This window comes from Falco cherrug, chromosome W (genome assembly GCF_023634085.1).
Source record: "Falco cherrug isolate bFalChe1 chromosome W, bFalChe1.pri, whole genome shotgun sequence".
In the NCBI taxonomy this organism is placed as follows: domain Eukaryota; kingdom Metazoa; phylum Chordata; class Aves; order Falconiformes; family Falconidae; genus Falco; species Falco cherrug.
Genome location: NC_073719.1, coordinates 7,023,688 through 7,048,416, shown reverse-complemented (window position 1 = coordinate 7,048,416; position 24,729 = coordinate 7,023,688). Strand labels below are relative to the sequence as shown.

Here is a 24,729-nt window from a genome sequence, read left to right as displayed (position 1 = left end):
AACGGGGGAATTGTGGATAACTGGCTAGCTGAAAAGGGTCACATAGACATAGTCCAGCTGGCTGGACAAAAATGCACATCGCTCTCAGCTTATCTGAAGTAAAGCAAAAATACACTGTCTTTGGCTGTCCTTGTTACACAATAACAGGAAGATTTCGGTGGGAAAAGAATGTTGCAGGTGGGAACAGAAAACTACAGAAGAGAAACTAGGGGCGGGCTTGGTATTTAGGCAACTAACCAATAATGAGCTTAACTTTTGTAATATGTATGAGCTAATTATAAGAAGGCATAAAAGGTGACTGTAAGAGACAATAAATGAAGTCTGCTGATCACTCATATTGAGTGACTGTGTCTTCCCTCCGTCGCGACATTAAATAACTTTGAGGGAGTATGAGAAGAAACTAGGATGAGACAGAAACAAAGGAGGAATGTGATCTCACCTCTAGAAGATAAGGAAACAGCATGAACAGTAAAGAGTAGCCTATAGTGAACAGCGCCAAGGAAAGTGTTGTATGAATTTGACTGATCACTCGAACTCTATTCATAAGCGGCTTGCTGAGTTAAGAAAAAATGTACAGGCCATAAAGCTTGAGTATGGGTTAATGGACTGGCTACAGAGTTTAGGAATTACTGGAGGGTTAAAAGATTTGTTTCTGCACGGGATAACGATATTAATTGCCATAGTAATCTTTTTAAGGATATTGGGCTGTGTGTGGAATTGCTTTATGAGAATGATGAACCGAATGATAAAAGGGGTCTGGATTGCTCAAAAACAAAAAAGGGGGATTTGTGGAGTGGCTGGAAGAAAACGGGCATATTATGAGCAATCCAGACCGCATAACTTGGTTGTAATAACAGGCCGCAGCCCTAACAAGCTGCAGGTGTTGTGAAGGACGTGTGCAAGGCCAGGGGAGATAGGGAGGCTGTGTGTTCACTGAGAGATGGGGGAGTTGGACAGAGGGATGAGAAAAAACAGGATGCCTGCACGAGGGGGGAGCAGCGTGTGGGCACCACACTGGGACCAATCATAAGGGAGGTGGAAGCGTGTGGACGAGTGGTTTTAACCTATCACTTTTTACATAACAAAGCCTATGTAGCGTGTGTATCTCTTGCTGAGAGTATAAATTGCTGTAAGTCTTTTAATAAAGTGGCACTAACTTGATCATATTGGTCGTATAAGTTGTGTCCGAGCCTCCTGCTTCAACAAAATTTCTTCACTGGAAGGGTGGTCAAATACTGGAACAGGCTGCCCAGGGAAGTAATGGAATCACCATCCTTCTAAGTGTTTAAAAAATGCATAGATGTGGCGCTTAGGCACATATTTTAGTGGTGACTTGGCAGTCCTGGGTTAACAGTTGGACTTGATCTCAGAGGTCTTTTCCAACCTAAATGATTTTATGATTCATTAGCCCTTGTCTTGTCCATGGGGCTCCTTTTGAAGAGAGAGCCTGCATCCTGTTTGTAGCCTGCAGATGGTTTAGAGAAAGAAAAAAAATCTGGAACTGCTGAGTTTCTAGTGTACATCTGTAGGCAATATAAATACTGTGGTGTAAGAAATCATTTCTATCTCCTACTTGTTAGTGACTCTCAGTATGTTTGGAAGAAGGAAAGGGATGCTTATCTTGTGCCCCAACTAATTCGTAGCTTAAATTCCACTTTCACTAATAGTCCAGGATAAGATCAGAGGACATGCAGTGAGCATTTGTTTTGAGTTTACATGGCAATGTTGGGGGGGGCTGCATGGGTGGCCTCTGTGAGAAGAGACCAGGGGCTGCCCTCACGTCAGGCAGAGCTGGCCAGAGGCCAGCTCCAAAATGGACCCACTGCAGGCCAAAACTGAGCCAATCAGCAAAGCTGGTGGCACCTCTGCGAAAGCATATTTAAGAAAGGTCAAAAGAATACTGCATAGCAGTTGTGAGAGGAGTGAGGAAAAAATTTGAGAGAAACAACCCTGAAGATATCAAGGTTAGAGAAGAAAGAGGAGGAGGAGGTGCTCCAGGCATCGGAGCAGAGATTCTCTGGAACCCATGGAGAGTACCACGTGCCACAGCAGTTGTTCCCTGCAGCTCATGGAGAGGACCGTGCTGGAGCAGATATCCACACTACAGCCCATGGAGGACACCACACAGGAACAGGTGGATGTGCCCTGAAGGAAGTTGCAGCTGGTGGAGAGCCCACACTGGATCAGGGTACTGGCAGGAGCTGCAGCTCGTGGGGGACCCATGTTTGAGCAGTCTTTTCCTGAAGGACTGTATAACATGAAACAGATCCATACTGCAGCAGTTCTTGAAGAAATGCAGCCCATGGGAAGGACCCCACACTGGAGCAAGGGAAAAGTGTGAGGAGGAAGGAGCGCCAGAGAGGAACTGATACAAAGTGAGTGCAACCCCCATTCCCCATCCCCCCAACACTGCTCAGAACAGGGAGGAAGAGACAGAGGAGTCGGGAACAATGGAGTGAAGTTGATCTTCAGAAGGGGGGGGGGGGGAAACGAACAACAACATGTTTTCAGTTTTGTCTTTGTTTCTCACCATCCTACTCTATTTTTAATTATAAATAAATTAAATTCACTTCTCCAAGTCGAGTCTGTTTTGCCTGTGATGGTAATTGGTGACCAATCTTCCTGTCTTTATCTTGACCCACGAGCTTTTTTTCATCTTATTTTCTTCCTCTGTCCTGCTGAGGAGGAGTAGTGAGAGAGTGGCTTGGTGGGCACCTGGCAGCCAGCCAAGGTCAACCCACCACAGTAATATTAATGCATGCTGGAAGGTAGGTAGTAATAGTTACTCTATTGTTATTTGACATCTGTCGTGGTTTAACCCCAGTCGGCAACCAAGCACCATGCAGCCACTTCGGAAGTGATTGGTACTTAAGCGCAGCTCCTCTTGGCACCCTGGTGGCCATTGCTGGGATGGATGTTTAAGGGGAGGATTTCTTCTACACATCATGCAACTGATGCTACATGGAGTAAGTGGGTCATGCTGATTATACAACGAGCTCAAACAGGAAATCCCTATCATCCAGGTAACTTGGAAATTATTATGGATTGGCCACTAGGTAAAGATTTTGGGATGTCACCAGAGGAAGAGGTGACGTGCTGAAGAAGCCCCATTGTATAATGAACTGCCAGAACATAAGAAGCAATATGCCTTGTTGACTGATGGGTCCTGCCATATTGTAGGAAAGCATTGAAGGTGGAAGGTGGCTGTACGGAGTCTCCGATGACAAGTTGCAGAAACTGCTGAAGGAGAAGGTGAATTGAGTCAGTTTGCAGAATTGAAAGCTATCCAGCTGGATTTAGACATTGCTGAACAAGAAAGGTGGCTGATACTTTACCTTTATACTGACTCATGGATGGTGGCAAATGCCCTGTGGGGGTAGCTGCAGCAATGGAAGCGAGAGCAATTGGTAATGTAGAGGTAAACTCATCTGGGCTGCTGCATTATGGCAAGATGTCACCACTCGGTTGGAGAATCTGGCTGTAAAGGTACGTCATGTAGATGCTCATGTACCCAAAAGTCAGGCCACTGAGAAACATTGAAACAACCAGCAGGTGGATCAAGCAACCAAGATTGAAGTGGCTCAAGTAGATTTGGATTGGCAACATGAAGGTGAATTATTTATCGCTGAGTGGGCCTGTGACACTTCAGGCCATCAAGGAAAAGATGCAACATATAGATGGGCCTGAGATTGAGGGGTGGACTTAACCACGGACACTGTCGCACAGGTAATCCATGAATGTGAAACATGCATTGCAATATAGCCAAGCGGTTTGAGCCTCTGTGGTATGGAGGATGATGACAGAAATATAAATATGGGGAGGCTTGGCAGATTGACTATAGCACACTCCCACAGACCCACCAAGGCAAGCACCGTGTGCTTACAATGGTGGAAGCAACCACCGGATGGCTGGAAACATACCCTGTGCCCCATGCCACTGCCCAAAGCACTATTCTGGGCCTTGAAAGACAGGTCCTGTGGCGATATGGCACCCCAGAAAGAATTGAATCAGACAATGGAACTCATTTCCAAAACAATCTCATAGACACTTGGGCCAAAGAACATGGCGTTGAGTGGGTATATCACATTCCCTATCATGCACCAGCCTCTGGGAAAATTGAACAATGTAATGGATTGTTAAAGACTACGCTGAAAGCAATGGGTTGTGGGACCTTCAAACATTGGGATAAACATTTAGCAAAGGCTACCTGGTTGGTTAATACCAGAGGATCTGCTAGCTGAGCTGGTCCTGCCCAGTCAAAGTTTTTGCATGGTGCTTGGTTGCTGGCCGGGGTTAAACCACAACATCATAAAGCAGATGCTTTCTTCTCAGAAGTATGTCTTGCAAGTATTCTGCTATTTTGGCTATTGCTAATTTTGCAGAATAAAGATAGCCAGAGGAGAGTGTGGAAAATCCTTTTATCTAGAAAATATTTTTATGATATACAGTCTGGAGACTGTATTATTGGTGGTAATACTTGATCCATGATTCTGTAAGTATCTTTCAATTAGGTTTAGAAAGCTTGAAGTAGAAGTTTCCGTTAAAAGTAATTTAGCTGAACAATATTGTGTTTAGTCACTGTTGTGAATATAATATTGTTTTTACGATGCCTTCCATGTCAGTGTTCTATTTGGGAATTATATGCTTCATAAATTCTATCAATTTTCCTTCCATAAACAGCATGTTTTGTTTTCCACACAGACACAGACGTATATTCAAGGTATTGAATTAATCTGTCAAAACCAAAAAGAGTTTGTGAAGAACTCTGTAGAATCCAAATGGAATCTAGCAGAAGCCCAGCAGAAACTTGGTAGTTTAGCACTGCATAATTCGGAATCCATTGATCAGGAATATGCCAAAGCACAGACTGAAGCTTCAGAACTGAGACAGAGAGAGGAAGAATGGAGAAGAAAAGAAGCAGCACTAATACAGAGGGAAAGACAGAAAATATGGAATACAGATTCATTTAGTAAGGAGGTATTTAATAAGGTATGGCCTATAAATGTGTATGAAAACAATTATAAGCCTTTTTTATTCCATTTATTTCTCTTCTTGAGTGTTTTCTATATTTAGTATAGTGCTTATTGTAATGTCTTGAATGTTTTTCTTTCTTAATTTGTCCTATTGAAGAGGACATGTTGCACTGATATCATGAATGTGTATGACACCTCCTTTAACTGGGAGTCAGAACTTATATTTGTCCCTTATAGCAACTGTTGCCAAAACCAAGGATGAGAAAAAGTTCTTCACATTAAGTTTGTTTCTTTGTTATGCTAAATTCTCACATTTGAAACATGCACAGTTTGCCTCTAATAACGTTAATTTCTTAATACAGATTATGTTAGCACAAGCTGTCTTCATAGTAAATGTCAGTTTTGTTTTCAGCACTTAACTTGAATATGAACCATCATTTTTCATAATTCCACTGAGTTAGCTTCATCAGGGCTAGATGGTATAGATATTTCTCATTGTTTATAGATCAGTAAGTTCCTACTCGTGCATAGAACTTTGAGATATATTATTGCTCAGAAGAATAATATGATAAGGCATTTTTCACCCTATTATTAATTAGATGAGCTGTGTTTTAGTAAATAACCTTCCTGGGTACATGAAGTGTTGGGTACATGTGTGTTTGCTGGGCTGTGTTTAAAACTAGAACATTGCCCTTTAAGTAGTAATGAATTAAAATAATCCTATAGGTCAAAAAAGGTATATGTGGAGATTCTATAATAGTTTTTTCTCATCTTTAGAGTTTTATTAGTCAATATAAAAGAAAAGAAGTAGAAGATGAAGATATATCTAAATCATTTATACAGAAACATGAACAAAAGATTAGATACTTTGGTAAGTATGTTGCTTCCAACATTTTGCAGTTTAATCTCCTGTAGAATTTGTGCAGGTCTATTTCTTTTTTTCGTTATTGTTATTACTGTTGTAGAAAATGGATGCTAACAAATGAAACATCTGGCGAGGAGAGTATCTAGATTCTTGTTTCTCAGGACAGGCGATGTGGCATCATAACAAATAACCATTTCAAAGTAATGGAAGCTGTAAAGCACAGAAGCCCGTTGGTTACTATGATCAATGAGAACTTCTTGAGTCAACATAGAACTGAAAAAGTTTTTCAAGTCATAAAAATTAAAATTCTAGCAACTTTTTCTGCTGTTCCATGGGAAATGACAGGGGCATTAATGGAGATGCAATTCCTGCATGTAAAAGTGCCTGGGACCTGCCTCCAATAAATAGCTGGGGGTTTTCTGTCTGTTAATCCATGAGGGGAGGTGAATGATAAAAGGTAAATATCTGCAAAACAGCTGTTAAGACTATGTAGAGATGGAACCGATCTTTTATTTTTAAATATATAAATATATGAGTGATAGAAGGGTAAAACTTTGTATCTAATACTGGCAAGCAGTAAAATATTACTAATATGTGTATTAGGGCAATTAAATCATATGAAGGAAATGAGGGGGAGGTGATCATCTCACTGTTTGAATTTTGAGTTCTGACTTTTAACCTGCAGGTCTTTCCATGAAGGTAGTTTCATGCTACTTACTACAATTAAGTCTTCTAGTTAACTTTCAACCACTGAGTTGGCTCTCCTGTTTTTGACCTTAATGCTTGAACTTGGTTATAAAAATAGCTTTTTATTTCCTAAACCCTAGCAAACCATGTCAAAGCATATTAATTTTAGACTATGATTATGCTTTCATTTCTATTTGTCTTAACTTGCAAGCACTTCTGTCAAAATCACTGACTATAAATCTCCATCCATCAATTTTGTTATACTATCAAATTCTTAATAAATAGGTATAGATACTACTTGGTTACAGTGTGTGAAAACCATTTACAGTTAACCTGTTTTTAACGCTGCCAGAGATACAATAAAAATAAGATCTTAACAGTAGCAGCTAACTATATTTCAGTATCTTTAGTCTGAGCATACCTTATTGGTAATGTTCTTTTAGCACTGGGAGGTGTTTTAATAACCAAAAAATATAGAGTTCAGTTTTATTTGCATGGTGTTCTTCTAAGGTAACAATGAAGTGTGAAGGAGATTGTAGTGGTATGTAAATTTGAATAACATCTTCACTGCATTAAATCACTTCTCCGTATTGAATGTGTTAATTCATGTTGTTGGGTTTTTTTTTAATCAGGTATGCTGGGCAGATGGGATGACAGTCAAAGATTTTTGTCTGACCATCCATATCTTGTATGTGAAGAAACAGCTAAATATCTCATCTTATGGTGTTTTCATCTAGAAGCTGAACAGGTACTAGGAAGACCTTTAAACCGCTTAAAAGTATGCAATTTCCCACTTACACTACAGAAAAGCTGTCCAAATTGATGAGCCATTTAATTAATCTTCTCCCTGTCTTCTCATGTCTATGTTATCTTATTGAAGGAAGCCTCCAAAACACATTACTACATTAGATCTAGTCTCAGCTAATTAACAGTCCCTTTGCTTCTGTCAGTATCAGTTCTTTCCTCTTTAGGAATCAAATGCAAAGATGTTGCTGATTTCTAGATAGAGTTATACTTTTAAAGATACTTTCTGTAATTATGTAATTTCTCTTTTCAGAAAAGAGCTCTGATGGAACAAATAGCACACCAAGCAGTTGTGATGCAGTTTATTATAGAAATGGCCAGAAGTTGCAATGTGGATCCAAGAGGCTGTTTTCGTCTATTTTTCCAAAAAGCCAAAGTAAGTCAGAACTTGTATAACACTGAAACTCTTGATACCCTTGCAAGGGATCAGTGTTCTGAAGGAGCTTTCTTCCTGACAGTTGGAGGTTAAATATGTTACCAACTGAATCAAGCTTATGGGGAAGTGGTGTTTTGTTGGCAGTTCATTCTAGGATGAACATTTTGCATAATTCTGATCTTGAGAATGGAAGTTCCATGGATTTTTGTTAGGCCAGAGGGAAAGCAGAACATAGCATGGGAACTACAGGAGTGTGGAAAAGTGAAGTGCCACCTAAATTACAGCGCAAACATGAATGTGTCTAAGAACCAAGTGTCCTATTTCGTTTATCATAATTCCTCTCTATACAGTTTATGGCAGGGCCCAATTTGGAGTCTGTTTCTCTTCAGTCAGTCATAGTTAGCTCTGGAATGCTGAGAGGGAGAGAAAGATGTGAGAAGACTGAAGCTGTGGTTTGATGCAGGTTCTATATTAAGTTATCCAAGACTGAAGAATCAAATCATGCTGATCTTAATGCTGCTTTAAGGACTTCAGTTGACACCCACTTTGAATCATGCTTTGCTTTTGAATTGAGTGCTGCCATTAGTACCTTTTCTCTTAAGGGTATTGGCTTCTGAGGTGGCATAAAGGAAGGATTAAAATTATATTTGTTTTGTTCTTACATGTTCTCAGATGAATAACTCAGTTGCTATACCCATCAAATGCTAAAGTCTCTCTTTGAAACAAAGCAAACAAACAAAAAACAGCATACCTGAATCTTCTTTTTAAGCTGACTGGTGGTAATATTGTTATTGACTTGTACAAACCATTATCCTTTAATGAGTATAATATGCATTACTGCAAGACTTCTCTTTAGCAGTATGTATGCTTACAACTAGAAGTAAATCTGGCTGAGATGAAAAATATTTCACTCTTCTTTTTACAGGCAGGGGAAGAAGGCTATTTGGAAGCTTTTAAAACTGAGCTTGAAGCATTCAAATCAAGAGTGAGAATCTGTTCACAGTCTCAAGCCTTTATACCTACGTCAGTACAGAATCCCAGTGTCTATACTGGTATTGTAGGACTGGAGTCTTTGTCACAGGTAGGCTTTTTATTTCCAAAAATGAATATAACAACTCTTTTAGGAATAGATTTTTGCTACACTCTTGAGAAGATGTACTTTTTGAGATCTAGGAATAGGCCTCTCCATACGTGAAGCACTGTCATTTCTAACATGCACTATTAGCAATATGCAAGAGAGATTGTTTCTCAAAGCTCTCACAATTTATAGCATTAAAAGGCATATGTTAGTTCAGTGCCCTTGAATAATTGTGCTAAATGGAAAACTGCATCATTAACCTGTTCAGGCGCTAGAATTAAATATACTTTGCATCACAGGAGGCGAAATGAGCTTTCAACTGAAAATGACTAATCCTATTAATGGAAACCTACAGGTAGTCAAGTCTAAGGAAAATTTACACTGTGTTACGATATTCTGCCCTTGGTTTTATCTTTATTTTGGAACACCGGGGCCTTTGGTTTCAGTGCTGGTGATGATCACATCTTGGGCTGAAGATTAAAATTTAAAAGGGTTTAAAAGCTGGATGTTGGGGAAGGAGACAAAATTTAAAGTACTTTGAAATAATTTTGGTCAAGGTACCTGTTTGATAAGATCTGGTAACTGAACCCTAAGTAAATAAGGTGATAGTATGCTAGCTAAATTTAAAGAAGCTTCTTGACACTCACATTATGACAATACTGTCTGGGTTGTTGTTTTTTAAGAAATTTTATTTTATTACAAACTTATCTTAAGACAAGCAAAATAAAGAGCTTGATTTAGTTATCTGTAAGTGTATGTATGCATTGAGATTAAGCTTTGAATTCTTCATTTGTTGCAGAATGCAAATGATCGACAAGGTTGCATAAACAGAAGTGTTTCCAATTTAAACTCAATGCTACTGAAAGATGAAGAACCCAAAATGATGGACACAGTATAGCACTGTTAAGACTGAGGCAAAGTGCTCTTTTTATTATTATTATTATTTTTATTATCATTATTGCAAATAAAAGAACGTGGCTATTTTCTTAAGACATTTTTATGGGCATCGCACTTTATTTTTGGTGCTTTGAGTGGGGAGGGATTTGGACGGAGGGTAATCCAGAAACAGTTGTAATAATGTTTGAAAATGTGCTGCTAGGTTTTTGGTTGTCTATGAAGAATGGGGTTCTCATTGCCAAACATGAAACTGAATGTGTTTTATGCTACTAAATTTGCCTTTCATGATTTTGGGAATTAAAGTTTGAAAAAGAACTTGCACAAATACAATGTTTACAATAAGTGATGGATTTCTGGTGGAATCTGCTATTGTTATTAGATATGGGTATGTCTTATTCTATGAATATTGAAGATCACAGTTATACTGCTATATTGCTGGCATAGCTCTTAAATCTGGTTTTATCATTAGCAATAAATTGGTATGACATCAGTACTGCAGATCTGAATGGCATCAATTAAAACACTGGCTCTCTACCTCTTCTAAGAGGATTTAAATGTTACATTTTGCTTTCATAAAAAAAGTCTTGTGTGTTGTTCCCCTCCCCCCCATATAACTAACAATTGCTTACATATGATCTTTGGGTTGTATGGTCACTGAGAAACTTTTGGTTTTAAGACTTTAGTTTAAATTAACTAAATTTTTAAAACTAATTTTTTAAAGCTAGTTCTATAATGGAGTGAAAATTATTAGTTGAAGAGAACAAAAGGAGACTTTCAGGTACAGTGGGTGGGATGAGATTCTGCTTTCAACAAAGCTTGATCACAGTCAAGAGCCAAGCACTTGTAAGTCTGGTTTTGGCAGGTATTTCATACACTGCTAAACTAAAACTTTTTATTAAGTGAATGATTTCTGAAATTATCAACTTAAGTACTGAGAAATAGGACGATCTTTAAAAGCCTTGTGGTTTAGGATCTTGGGTTCAAATGCTATTCCCAGAACAAGCCTGGTGTCAGAGCCTCTGCAATCCAAAATTTCTATGAAACTTTTCAAACTTGCTCTTTCTATAGCAGCTCTGTCCATAAACATGTACTCTGTAGCTGAGCTATTTCAAGGGAGAGTCTGTACCTCAAATATCAGTATAAATATTTGTCACATGTTTTTACAGGAGTCTATTATTTGTATGCTCCTTGAGCCAGATCTATTGTTTACTTGGCCCTCTGCTGCATTGCTCTGATCGCACACAGGGTTTGGAATGCATTTTAGAATAATAGTTTGACTAACCCAAGTAAATGAGTTGGTATAAATAGTTCTCATAGATCTTACCAGCAGTTGCTGACACAGATAAACTAGCTGTTATGCAACACTAGCTATTTTTTTCTTGTAGGCTCTAATTATGATATAGTAAAGTCTAAGTCTGTTGTAGTATACAGTGGGATAAGTATTAGTAAAAAATAAGCAATAGATCAGCTGATGGAAGCTCCTTTCTTGGCCCTAGTACTAATGTCTGGAACACTTGTGTTTTATCCTCAGGTTATCTGCTGTTCTGTCTAGCTATTGGGCAGACAATGAGGATTCAAGGAAACAACATACCACATCCAGGATGTGAGAAAAAGAGGTTGTTTATTGACTCAAAAACCAGAAGCTATATGGAACCGATGATAGTAATTGAATTAGAATGTCTTACGTCCCTTCTGATACCAGGAGCCCAAGGTGATGGCATCAGATGGATCTCTCATCTGGTGTACAGCATGCTGCATAGTCCTGTCTGTATCAAGGCTCAAACTGACAGGGGCTTCCTCACTTTTTTTCCATCACACGCTGGTTTTATGTCCCTTTCTTATACAGAGCAAACTAGCACTAAACATGTTGCCAGACTTTTGTCCAAGGCCACTAGCTCCTTGTGATAACAAATATCTTGAGTCTTTTCCCTACACCTGCAAAGATAGTAGCTGTCTCAGCTGCAAACTGCAGATAACTAAATATATTTATCCAGTCTGGTTTTGAAAACCTCCAAAGATGGGGACTGCACAACCTTTCTGGGCGCGTTGATCCCATGCTTGACCATCCTCATAGAGAAAAAGTTTCTCCTATCCAGTCAGGGCCTCTCTTATTTCCACTTATGCCCATTGTCTCCTGTCCTCCCACCATGCACTAGTGTGAAGAGCCTGGCTCTGCCTTCTTAATAACCTCCTTGTAGGTACTGGAAGGCTGCTGTCAGGTCCCCTCCAAAGCCTTCAGGCTGAAAAAGGCCAGTTTTCTCAGTCTCTCCTAATAGAGCATGTGGTCCAGGCCCCTGATGATCTCAGTGGCCCTCCATTAGATGTGCTTCAGTTGATCAATGTCTTTCCTGTATTGTACGTGACCCAAAACTGGTCACAGTATTCCATGTCTAATGAATGCTAAGTAAAGGGGGATAATCACTTTCCTTGATCTAATGGCTACACTACTGTTAATACAGCCCAGAATTATGTTGGCCGCCTTTGCTGCCAGGACACACTGCTGGCTCATGTTCAGCTTGCTGCCTATCAAGAGCACCCAGGTCCTTTTCAGCAGAACTGCTCCCCAGCCAGGCAGTCCTCAGCCAGTATCTTTGCAAGGGGTTCTTCCTTCCCAGGTACAAGACTAGGTGCTTGTTCTTGTTGAGTTATATGAGGTTCTGATGGGCCCATTTCTCCAGCCTGTCTAGGTTTCTCTGAATGGCAGCCCTGTCCTTAAGAGCATAATTTGCAAACTTGAGAAGAGTGCACTCTGTTGCCACCTCCAGGTCATTGAAAATGGTGTTCAACAGGACAGGTTCCAGGATAGACCCCTGTAGTACTCCACACTTGTCACTGGCCTCCGGGTAGAATATGACACAGCAACCGCTATCCTTTGAGCTTGATCATCCAGCTACTTTTTCACCAATCTAGTTGCACCCCCCTTCGCCCCCATCCAGACCATAACAGTTGGATACAAGCATAGGATGGGAGACAGTGTCAAAAACCTTGATAAAGTTGAGGTAAATGTCCACAACCATAACTATTTTAATCAAAGTAGGCAACCAAGTCAGTCAAGCACGATTTATCTTTGGTAAATCCTTAATGACGGTTTCTAGTAGCCCTCTCCTCCATATGCCCAGAACTGTTGTCCAAGAGGACTTGTTTCATTATTTTCTCAGGGACTGAAGTGAGGCTGACCAGTCTGTTGTTCCCTAGATTGGCCTTTTGGCCATTTTTGAAGATGGATGCAATATTTGCCTTCATCTAGTCATCAGGAACTTCCTCCTTTCCAATGAGACAACTATGACTTTTCAAAGATGGTATGGAATGGCCTTACAAGGACATCAGCCAGCTCTCTCAGCACCCTTGGAGGCAACCTGTCAGGTCTCATGGACTTGTATGGGTAGAGTTCACGCACGTAATCCCTGACTTGATCCTCATCCGCTTCTGGTAATTCTCCCTCTTGAACCCTTTCACTAAGCACAGAGGCATGGGAGACCTTGCTAGTGAAGATGGACACAAAGAAGGTACTGAGTGCCTCAACCTTATCTGTGTCCACTGTCACTAAATCGTCTGCCCTATTCAGCAACGGTCCCAGTTTTTCCTTGGTCAGCCTTTTGCTGCTGTTGTAGCAGCAGCATAGAGAGTTTTTATAGAAAGGCTAAGATTAGTGTGAATAGAGAAGGAATGGGAACCTTTGTGTGTGGAGACACCAGAAGGAACACACAGCAGAACAAAGGCTCTCAATTGTATACGTTAATGGCACCCAGATTAGCAGGTCATCAAGACCTCAGCACATCCACCAGCCATTACAGAAGACATCCAGGTCTGGAAACAAAGAACAGTGAACAATTCCTGATGACTCGCTGTGGTAGGCAGAAAGAATTGTGAGCTTAAATTGTGAATGCTGACAGGCTGCAGATAATTATGTGTGGGTAAACATCCAAAATTGAACTTTAGTACTCTCAAGCACAAGCCTGTGACTTGCTAGCTGCAACCAGTACAGACTGTTTGTAAATTTTGATAACTAATACTTGGACTAAAGAAGTGTGTCACATCTTGATTCCTCCAACTCAGAAACAGAACCACCAATTAGGAGCCTGATCACGTGTTGTGCTTCTGCACATGGTCTATTTAAATTGGGAAAACTGGGGGCTTGGGTTACCAAAAAGAAGAAGGAGGCCTGGCAAAAAGAAAGTGAAGATCTTGGCTGGAGGAAAGATCCTGGAAGTGGGGGAAGATCAGGGAGATGTGTGGAGACAAATGCAGGGGGACATGCAGGAATCTTGGCCAATAATGCCTGAGACTGGTAACTGGGAGCAAGCTGCACAGCACAAAACCAACATGACTTTCATCTGCTCAACCCTCCTGGACCAGCAGTGATCTAGTGATCTTCCTGATAGGAAGTACAGACATAGTGAATGTACTGCTGGGGGGGGGGAAGTGAATGTGTTTGTAAGATCACCAAGTAGGGTAAAAAGCTCTAATTTCATTGTTTCTCAAATAAACCCCGGTATCCAGATCCAGTATGGGTTGTTTGCTCACCTGTAACAGTCACAGGGGTGGGATAGGGTGGAGACACTGATCACTGTCAGCTCCAAAAGGGTACAAAAAAGCATATCCAAAACTTGCACGTGATCACTAACCTAAGAATAACCCAGGATACATTAGAAAGACTTGACAGCTGGCATCCCTTGTCCTCCATGTCATCACCTAACATCTGGCATCTTGCTGCCTGACTGCTGGATGGATGGCTTGAACATGCATAGACCTGGTGCTGTCAGGAGCAAGGAGGACTTGCTTCTCCCTAAGGGATGGGAAGCAAGGAGCTAGACATGACAACAAGACCAGCAGGGTAGAGGCCTTGCCAGCCAGGGCCCAGTCCCACAATACCCAACCAAAGCAGACTCGAGAAGGGTAGCCAGGATCAACCAAAAGTCTACATCATCAGGCAATTTCATGATGATAGGGCAGGTCCGAGGTCAAGCCAGGAAGTGAGTCTGCAGCTCAGGATCCAGTTCAACAGGCAGCCATTTCCTGGCACAGTCATGGCTGTGGCTGAGCTGGAGACAGGCACTTCTACAACATAGCTCATGGCTGAGTTTAAATGGATCTCCTGGGCCCATGGGTGAAAACCTCAGTTGAGGCTAGTCAGGGCCATTAAGGCCTACTACTGCACTCAGGACCTTGACATGTGCCTGACTGCTGGACAGACTTCTTAGATGCAGCCAAGGTCAACCCACCACAGTAATATTAATGCATGCTGGAAGGTAGGTAGTAATAGTTACTCTATTGTTATTTGACATCTGTCGTGGTTTAACATCTCTGATTATACCACAACCTAAATCTGTGCCTTCATACATCACACCCAAGCCTTCTCTTCTTAAAGGTAGACAAACACATTTTTTTCAGACTCTCCTCAAATCATGTGCTACCTTTGTCACCAAAATTGTGAATAAAGAAAACTCCTTAACACCAATGTAGCATTAAGAAGCAGGCATTCCTTTATTGCAGCGCTGGATGCACGGAGGAACGTTCTGTCTAATGTGCATGCCGTATGTTTCATTCAAGAAAGATTATATAGTCCACACATGTTTATGCATTACATTTCTTGAAAAAATCATACGTATTATTCAATAAGCAGTACTATGTGAATTAAGCATCGTGCATGCTCCTTACAGGTATTTTAGAGTCTTTTAAGGGGTATGAAACAAAAGTTGACCCTATAGTTACAGCTGACTGAACACTGAACCTCAGTTTGCTTCCCTTATATGGACTGTCCATATTTATTTCGTTAGTTTCTTATACAACAGTCTCCTCAGCTACCGTACACTTCTTGGTTCTGGAGTTTGGAAGATTGCTTCTTTCCTGTCAGTTCCCAGTTTCTGCTGTCCTTGGGAAATCTCAAATCCCAGACAGAGCACAGTTTCTTTTCCTACTTGGGCTTTGCCCTTCAATACACGATATCCTCGTCCTAAGAAATCCAACAAGCTTGTAGTCATCTGCAAACATTCTCCCCAAGTTTCTGAAGCCAATAAAATATCATCCTCATACTGTAATATTACTCATGGATTTTCCTTTTTCCGCAATTCCAATTCCTTTGCCAGCTGATTGCCAAATATTGTTGGACTATTTTTGAACCCTTGTGGCAATACTGTCCAAGTAAGTTGAGTTTTGCATCCAGTGGTGGGGCTTTCCCATTCAAAGGGAAATATCGCCTGGCTACTTTTGTCTAGAGGTACACAGACGAAAGCATCCTTAGGATCAAGCACTGTAAACCATTTATGGTTTTCCTTTAAGGATGTCAGCAAGGTATATGGGTTAGTTACCACTGGATGAATGTCTTGAACAATCTGATCAAATGTCTTAAATCCTGAATTAATCTTTACTCCCCATTCAGTTTCTTTACTGGCAATATTGGAGTGTTGTATTCTGATTTGCATTTTACTAATAATCCATAATTTTAAATTTCAGTATTAACTCTTCCAATCCCTCCCTATCCTCCCACTTAATAGGATACTGGTTTTGCCTTACCGGTTTAGTTTTGGACTTTAAAAAGAATTCTTACCAGCTTGGCTGACTTGGATCAACATGGGATTCCACTAGCCCATACCAAAGGGGTTACTGCATCTTCTACTTCTTCAGGGATTTCTTCTTTTGATCTCTGTGTATTCTGTAAAGATAAAAATCTTTGCCTCCTGTAAGAGACTGTGTTGGTGAGACCCACCATTGCCACAGCAGATGTGTTGTCTCAACATTGCTATGGCAGGAAACTCATGCCATCACCACAGTGAATGATCTATACATTGTTAAGTCAGGAAGATAACACCACTGCCACCACAGAGATTTATCTATACATTGTTAAAGAAGGAAACTGACTGACGCCATGGAGCAACGGGGGAGGCTGATCCTGCAAAACTTAACCAAACCCCTGTGCGTGCACCCAGACCTGGGGTCAGGGTGATCAAGGTGCCTGGAGGCCCCTGAGGACCACCTGATAATGTTGGGCACATACACCATTCCCGGGTGGAAGGTGTGGTTAAGCAGAACAGCTTGTAACAACTCTATAAAAAATGGAACCAGCTAACAACGGATGGAATGCTGCCCCACCGGACTTGGAAACGAATCGGACTGTTGGGACACTGCAACTCCGGGGTGGTAGCTATTGCTGTGAACTCTTTCCTTCTTTCCTTCTTTCTTTCCTTCCTTTCTCTCTTTATCTCTTGCTTATTCTCCCTTTGCATTCGCGAATTTATTGTTGGGCAAATAAAGTTCCTTGGCTCTTGACTCCATTTTGAGTCTTAATTCTGTTCCCGAGAATACAAACAGAACCATGCTCCGGTCTCAGACTGGCAATGCGAGATTTTAATTGGCATCACGGATAGGGTTCTCGGTGAAACAGAAAGTGCCAGGTTCTTTATGAGAGACTCTTGTGTGTGTGTGCTTGAGATGTACCTCAGTACGAAGTGAGTGCAGAGTCCAGATCCACGGTTCTGTTTGTCCATGAGGAAAACAGCCGGAGAAGGAAAAAGCAATAGAATTGAACAAGAGACAAGTCTCTAAAGAAGTTTAAAAGTGTGACCTCCTGAGAGTGAAGGTGGGGGTAGTATTAGAGAATTTAAAGTGAGGCCCTTTCAGGACGAAATAACTCCTCTTTGGTGAAATGAGTGCCCACACTTCTACAGATGTTCGTGATGTTTCCCCCACTGAAGTATGGGGCGGAGATTTATATAACCTGGATGACTTTTTGGGAACCTATCATGCTTGCCCAGCTCCTCAAGGGCAAGAATGGGCAAAAACCCACTGGTTCCAACCACAGACTATAGTGGATAGGATCATGATATTGCAGAAGGAGTCTAAAGTTAGGCCTGGGAAGGGAAAATACATAATTTGTGCAGTTTTAGGAGCAAGTTTGGCAGCAGCCATGGAAGATAGGAGGCAAAGATTGTTTCAAGATGATGCCGAGTTAGATTCCTTGAAAATGGCAGTTAAAACACTGGGAGAGCAGTTAGAAGAGGCCAAACAGCTATTAGAGCAGGAGAGAAACCAGAATGCTTTGTTAAAAGAAACATTAAGAGAAGAATTGTGGAAAGGAAGTGACTCATTTGGGGAGGTGGAGTCGAAGTTAACAGAGAGAGGGTTTAGGCAAATATATCCCCAGGGGGATTTACAGAGAGCAAAAGAGGCATCAGAAAACCCTCCTCACATTTATCCCCTAGTCAAGACTGAGTATTTATATGAGACAGACAACTATACTTGTCCCCAAATTATTACTAAAGAGGCTTCATTTACAGTGACTGAGTTAGCAAAATTAAGGAAGGATTTTGAAAGGACTCCAAAGGAATCCGAAACAGAGTATGTTTGGAAAGTGTCCTTGTCAGGAGGAGATGGGATTTTGTTGTCAGAGAAGGAAGCAGAAGGATACTGGGGTCCAGGTGTGTTTTTAACTACTGGCAACCATTAGGCCCCATGGTCGTTAACACAGAGGGCAGCGTATTGAGCTGGAGGACTGAACCCTTTGGAGAGGGGAGACCCCCTAGCCATTAGAGGTATGATGGATCAGCTGGTAGAAAGTGTAAAAAAAGCAGCTTGTCTGCAGATGATGTATGACAGAAGGCTTGAATCTCGCCAGGGCTCTCCCATGATGATGCCTGTGGACCCAGAACAGATGACTCCTCTAATTTGAAGACTTCCTTGTAGAGAGCTTTATAGCAAGTGCTGTAGGCCACGATGCCTGTGAAGGACCTTGAAGGCTAAAGAAGAAAGAAAGTAAGATAAGGTTGGCTGAATGCCTGGAAGAAAAACGGGTTATGAAGCGAGGCCGGAGTGGCTGGCTGAGAACATGAAACTCACAGAGATAAGAAAGAAGAGAGAAAAAAAAATGCAAGAAGTTCAGTGCATTTGTATCTTAGTAATTAACCAATTATATGTAGCCAAGAAGTGTGTGAACAGTATTGATTAACCAATGATATTTTAGTACGTTGCGCGTGAACAGTGAACAAGGATATATAAGTGTGGGTTTTAGACTAATAAAGGGTCTTCTGGTCGGATTCAGGAGTCCATGTCTTAACCTCCTCACTTCCTGATTCTCCAAAACCCGTTGGGATCCAGCTACAGGGGAAGATACAATACATCTCCATATCAGACAGAGTTATGTGGGGGGATGTTGCCCAAGAGGTAATTAACTTTGGGAGAAAATATGGTCCCATTAGCGGATCCTGGCAAAGACCGGAAACGAGAGCCATATGAACTGCGGGAAAAGCTGAGGGATGGTTAGCACAGGCTCAGAGAAGTCAGAATTCTAGATCAGTCTGATTTACTGATCCTGGGAGAGGGAGACCCCTAAGCCGATGGGAATAGTGGCAGCTGGGGCTCCAGAGAGGTATTCCTCAGGATCTAATGGATGGGTTCCCGACCCAGAAATTGGAGAAACTTGTACAGATATGGTCAGGGCACGAAGTTAGTTTTGAGCCAACCCCTAGTGCCCCACCATCAATAGGCATCAGGGAAAAAGCTGATGAAGTAAAGAGGGTGATGGGTAACTAGATCCTCTGTCCCCCAAAGGTGTGTGTGTGGGAACGGAGGGTGGATTTTTATTAGGCAACTCACCTTAAATTTGAGAGGAGATTTAATGATTACAGTTGCTCTAGGAACACGGAAAAAAACAGTAACCTTTTTAATTGACACAGGAGCACAAATCACTGCACTGATGCAGAGTGAGGCAGAGTAATATGGAATTTTGACTTCATCTAAAAACCTAATTGTCTTAAATGCTTTAGGGAAAACTCAATCAGTACCTATGGCCTTGGTAACATTATGGTTGCCCGGGGAGGAAGACCCAGTTAGCACCAAGGTTGCAATAGGCCCTTTTCTGACAAATCTTTTGGGCATAGATATATTGAAGGGCAGACAGAGGTATGATACCCATGGTAATTCATGGTCCTTTGTCATTCCTCAGATCAGAGAATTAGCTGAAACGTTCTGGACAGAAGTGCGCCTGTTACAAGCAGCACCTACCCTCCTCCCTTCCAGGATGACTAATGTGAAACCTTATCCCTTGCTATTAGGGGCCCAGGAGGGGATAGCTCCTGTGATTGAGGATCTTAACAGGGCATTTTAACATTCACCCACTCCCCATACAATTCCCCAGTGTGGCCAGTGCATAAACCAAATGGGAGGTGGAGACTGACTGTAGATTATCGTTGATTTAATGCAAACACTGGTCCCTTGACAGCAGCAGTGCCTAATATAGCTGAGCTAATCTCACTCATTCAGGAACAGGCTCATCCGGTGATGGCCACAATTGATGTGAAAGATATGTTTTTCATGGTTCCCCTGCAAGAAGAGGACCATGATTGTTTTGCTTTCACATGGGAGGGACAACAGTATACCTTTACTTGCTTCCCTCAGGGATATAAACATTCTCCCACTTTAGCACATCATGCTTTGGCACAAGAATTAGCTCAAATTCTCTCAGAACCAGGAGTTAGAGTTTATCAATACATCAATGATATTTTGATAGGAGGGGATCAAATTATTCCAGTACAGGTGACACAGGGAAAGATTATATAGCACTTAGAGTCTCTGGAACTCCAGATTCCAGAGGAAAAGATACAAACTGCTGCAAATGAAGTTAAATTTTTAGGGATATGGTGGAGAGGAGGTTCAGCCTGTATTCCTCAGGACACCCTCTCAACACTAAAGCAGGTAAAAATTCCAGAAAATAAAAAGGAGCTGCAGCATGTCTTAGACTTACTGGTCTTTTGGAGAAAACACATCCCAGACTTTGCAATAATTGCATGGCTCTTATATGACCTGCTGCGAAAAGGAGCAGCTTGGGAATGGGCTCCAGCCCATGACGAAGCATTACAGCTTTTGGTGTTTGAAGCAAACACCCACCAGGCTTTGGGTCCTATTCACCCCACTGACCCTGTCCAGATTGAGTGGGGGTTTGCACACTCAGAATTGTCAATTCATTTTTGGCAAAAGGGACCAGAAGGTCCTACCCGCCCAATCGGATTTTACTCCAGGAGCTTTAAGGATGCTGAGAAACGATACTCTAATTGGGGAAAAAGGACTGTTTGTAGTGAGTGTTGCTCTCAGAGAAGCAGAGCGAACCATACACCAACAGCCTATAGTTTTAAGGGGACCTTTTAAGGTAATTAAACCTGTGTTAGCAGGAACTCTTCCCCCTGATGGGGTGGCCTAAAGAGATACTGTGAGAAAATGGTATGCTAAGATTGAACATTATTGTAGTGTCTTTACTGTCACTGAAGGCACCCCTAAACAGTTAAATATCCAAAAGGAAGTAACAAATCCCCTGGAGGAGGATACCCCTTCCCCTTCTGTGATAAAAATCACTCCTGCTTTTTTGGAGGAGTTGCAGAATGTGTGGTTTACAGATGCCTCTGCTAAGAGAGAGGGTAAACAATGGAGATCCCGAGCTGTAGCTATTAATGTAGATGATGACAGGGAAATCATTACTGAAGGTGAGGACAGTGCCCAAGTGGGAGAGTTAGTGGCAGTGTGGAGTGTGTTTAATAGTGAGGAAGGGGCTAAGACTCCGGTGTACATTTACACTGACTCATTTGCAGTGTTCAAAGGATGCACAGAATGGCTCCCTTTTTGGGAACAGAATAACCGGGAAGTAAACCGAGTGCCAGTGTGGCAAAAGGAGAAGTGGCAAAACATTATAGATATTGCCAAACGTGGGGATTTTGCAGTAGCATGGGTGCCGTCCCACCAGGAAAGGGGTACTCTGGCAGGTGAATGGAATAATAGAGCAGATGAGCTGGCCAGAATTGCCCCTTTGCAGCAGGAAAATCAAACCAGGGAAAACTGGGACAGACTTTTGGAATGGCTACATGTTAAGTGTGGTCATTCAGGGTCTAATGTTTTATACAAAGAGGCACATGCCAGAGGTTGGGCTGTCACTTGGGAATCTTGCAAACCTGTATTTCAGCTTGTGAACAATGCAGACTTCGACTAGAGCGACACTTCATGGAAGATTCCCCCCTTCATTTGAGAGATAAAAAGTGTCTCTGGGAAACTTGGCAGATAGATTATATCAGACCTTTCTGAAGGTCAGAGGGGAAGCAGTGTGTATTAGTAGGCGTGGAAGTGATTTCTGGCCTAGTTCAAGCCGGAGCGTTTACATGAGCAACTGGGGAAAATACAGTGCGAGCCCTGAAAATTTGGTTTAGTTTCCTCCCAAAACCTGATTCCATTCAGTCAGACAATGGCAGTCATTTTACTGCTGACAAAGTGCAGGAGTGGGCGAGGCAAGAGGGAATCAAGTGGGTATTCCACACCCCATATTATCCCCAAGCTAATGGCATAGTAGAACGAACTAATGGACTCTTAAAACAATTTCTGAAACCTCACAAGCCACATTGGGTGGAACGCCTTTAGGATACAGTTACCCGAGTTAATGATTGCTGGGGAATAAATGGATGTCCCTGACTGAATGCCTTTTGTCCTAAACCCCCTACTTTGACCCCAAAGTCTCAGACTCTCAGTACTCCCGGAGAACGAGTTTTTTCTCCTGGACAGCCTGTGTTGGTAGAAATGCCAGCCATTGGAGCTGTTCCTCTCGTGCTCACTGAACCTCTTAATAAATATGCTTGGAAAGCCAAAGATGCTCATGGAAAAGAATATAAAATCAACACCAGGTGGATTACTCCATCCTTCTAATAATAATTTGCTTCCGGTTCCTTTGAATGAACCGAGTCTGTTTTTCTTTTCCAAGTGAGGACTCTGGAGCCTACCTGAAAAAAAAAGAAAAACCCATATGAAGCTGCTGATTGTCTGTGTGGCTTCATCAGTATTTTCCTTGTTAATAATTTTAGGATGTTTGGCATACCATTGCAGACATTGTTTTGGTCGACCATTGTCGCCATGTTTAATATCCAGGGAAACTCCTGTGCCCCCCTCACTCTCAGAGGGTGGCAAAAAGAATTTATAGCTTTAGGCCAGCAGGTGGCTGATGTTTTTAATCTGACTAATTATTGGATATGTGGGAGTCCTTTAGGATTTAAAGATTGGCCATGGACATCAAAACCACTATCCCCAAAATGGCTCATGAGTAATCTGAGTGACATAACCATTGGTAATAACTCATTCTATTGGAATGAAGAGATAAACCCATGGAAAATCCAAGTTCCCGAAAAAGGAGAATACTATCTTAATTGGAACAACAGCAATGGAGGTTTTGTGCATCACAGTGTGTGTATTGGACATTTAAATATGAAAATCATTGTATTATTCCAGGCTGTCAACCCATTAGTTGTTCAACTTATAACCACTCTCTTCATGTCAAGGATGACATGTTATGGTGTTTGTATAGCAACACCACCAATGAAAAACTTATCCCTCGTAGGCTAAGTTGGGCATGGGTCAATGAAGCTGGACATAAAAAACTATCTAATAACTTTTGGTCTAGTGGCAATCTCACTGGAGCTAAGGTATTGAGGGAATCTGACCCCTTGACTTGTGCCATCAGTGGCATAACTAACCAAACAGTAACCATTAAGTGTAACTATACTAATCTGGTAGGAGCATGGAAATGTGATTTTTGGATTAAAGGGAAAAAGGCAAATAATCGAATTAAGCACCCTTTGGGCTTAAAAAATACTATTTAGTTTGAAACTCCTTGTAATTCCAATTTAAGGCGCAAAGGGGATGGAGCATTTATAAATGGAACTTGGGCCTGAAAAGGTCATTATTGGATTTGTGGTCATCATGCTTATCGAAAATTACTAAATAATTGGAGTTGAACATGTTATGTGGGTTATATAAGCCCTTTTATTTCCTGCTACCAGAGGAAAATGAAGACAGTTTGGGAGTTAGGATATATAATGACCTTAATCAATATCAGCAGTCCATTGACACTTCTATAACAGATGGTAGTGATCAAACCTGGGGCCAAGAGAAGTGGACCCCTCAACATATCATACAACACTATGGACCTGTCACCTGGAACCCCAATATATGGCTCAGCAATGCTCGAGAACCTATCTATAATCTAAACCACATTATTTGATTGCAAGCTGTCCTGGAGATCATTACTAACGAGACAGCCCATGCCCTTGACCTATTGGCAGATCAGGCTACACAAATGCGAACGGCAATATTGCAGCATCGCATGGTTCTCAATTACCTGCTAGCTGAAGAAGGAGGTGTTTGTGGTAAACTAAATGATTCTAATTGCTGCTTAAAAATTGATGATAGCGGCAAAATTGTTAAACAGATTACTGCAGGAATACGAAAGCTGGCCCATGTTCCTGTCCAGACATGGAAAGGCTGGGACATTTACATGTTTTCCTGGCTCCCTGGCGGTCCATGGGTTAAGTGAATCCTATTTTATTTGTTATGTGGTCTTGCCATGCTGATGTTTTTACCATGTATCATTCCATGTTTTATACATTTGTTTCAACATGTTGTAGCTAAGATGCAATTTATAACTACTGTCTCACCTGATGGTCTTAAACAAATTCATGCTGTGCACCGAACTGCACCATCAGTAATACAGATTGTATAGTGTTATTGTTTATTTTCTTTTACCTAAATTCGTGACAGAAGTTTCTACACCCAGATGGTACATGCACATTAAGCTAAGGGGGCGTGAAAATATGTTTTCCTACTGTGTATCCTTAACCCGACTTTGGCAGAGCAGGGCAGCAGACCATGTGGACCATGAGGACTGCAATCGCTTTGCTTTGTGTTGTCTTGGCTAAGGCCTCCTTTACAAGTATTGAGTACAGAGTAAGTAGCTCCTGTGTCTACCAAAAATTCTATCTCATCATTCCCCAGCCTTAATATAACCAGGGGTTCAGCTGGGGGTGACTCCTTTGGTCCCCTTCAGGACTCATCATCTAATGTCATCAACTTAATGGCCTGCGAAGCAGGATCCAAGTTCCCAGCCTGAGGGCATTCTTCTTCCAGTGTCCCTTTTCCTTACAGATTGCACATTGGTCCTCTGCCATCTGGGGTTGTATAGGTTGTGTGAAAGGAGATAACCTGCCATTTTCCCTGCTTCTTCCCATCCCCTGGTACCCTCTTCCTCTAGCAA

General features: G+C 41.6%; 1 protein-coding gene across 1 annotated transcript; it reads left to right on the top strand.

Moving 5' to 3' along the window:
- Positions 1 to 375: 375 nt before the first annotated feature.
- LOC129734469 (hsp90 co-chaperone Cdc37-like 1) lies at positions 376 to 14,186 on the top strand. Its single transcript, XM_055698023.1, has 7 exons — positions 376 to 4,989; positions 5,751 to 5,844; positions 7,158 to 7,273; positions 7,583 to 7,705; positions 8,631 to 8,786; positions 9,583 to 9,697; positions 11,212 to 14,186. The coding sequence occupies exons 1-6, from the start codon at positions 4,642 to 4,644 to the stop codon at positions 9,679 to 9,681; spliced, it is 936 nt and encodes a 311-aa protein (XP_055553998.1). The 5' UTR covers positions 376 to 4,641; the 3' UTR covers positions 9,682 to 9,697; positions 11,212 to 14,186.
- Positions 14,187 to 24,729: the final 10,543 nt, after the last annotated feature.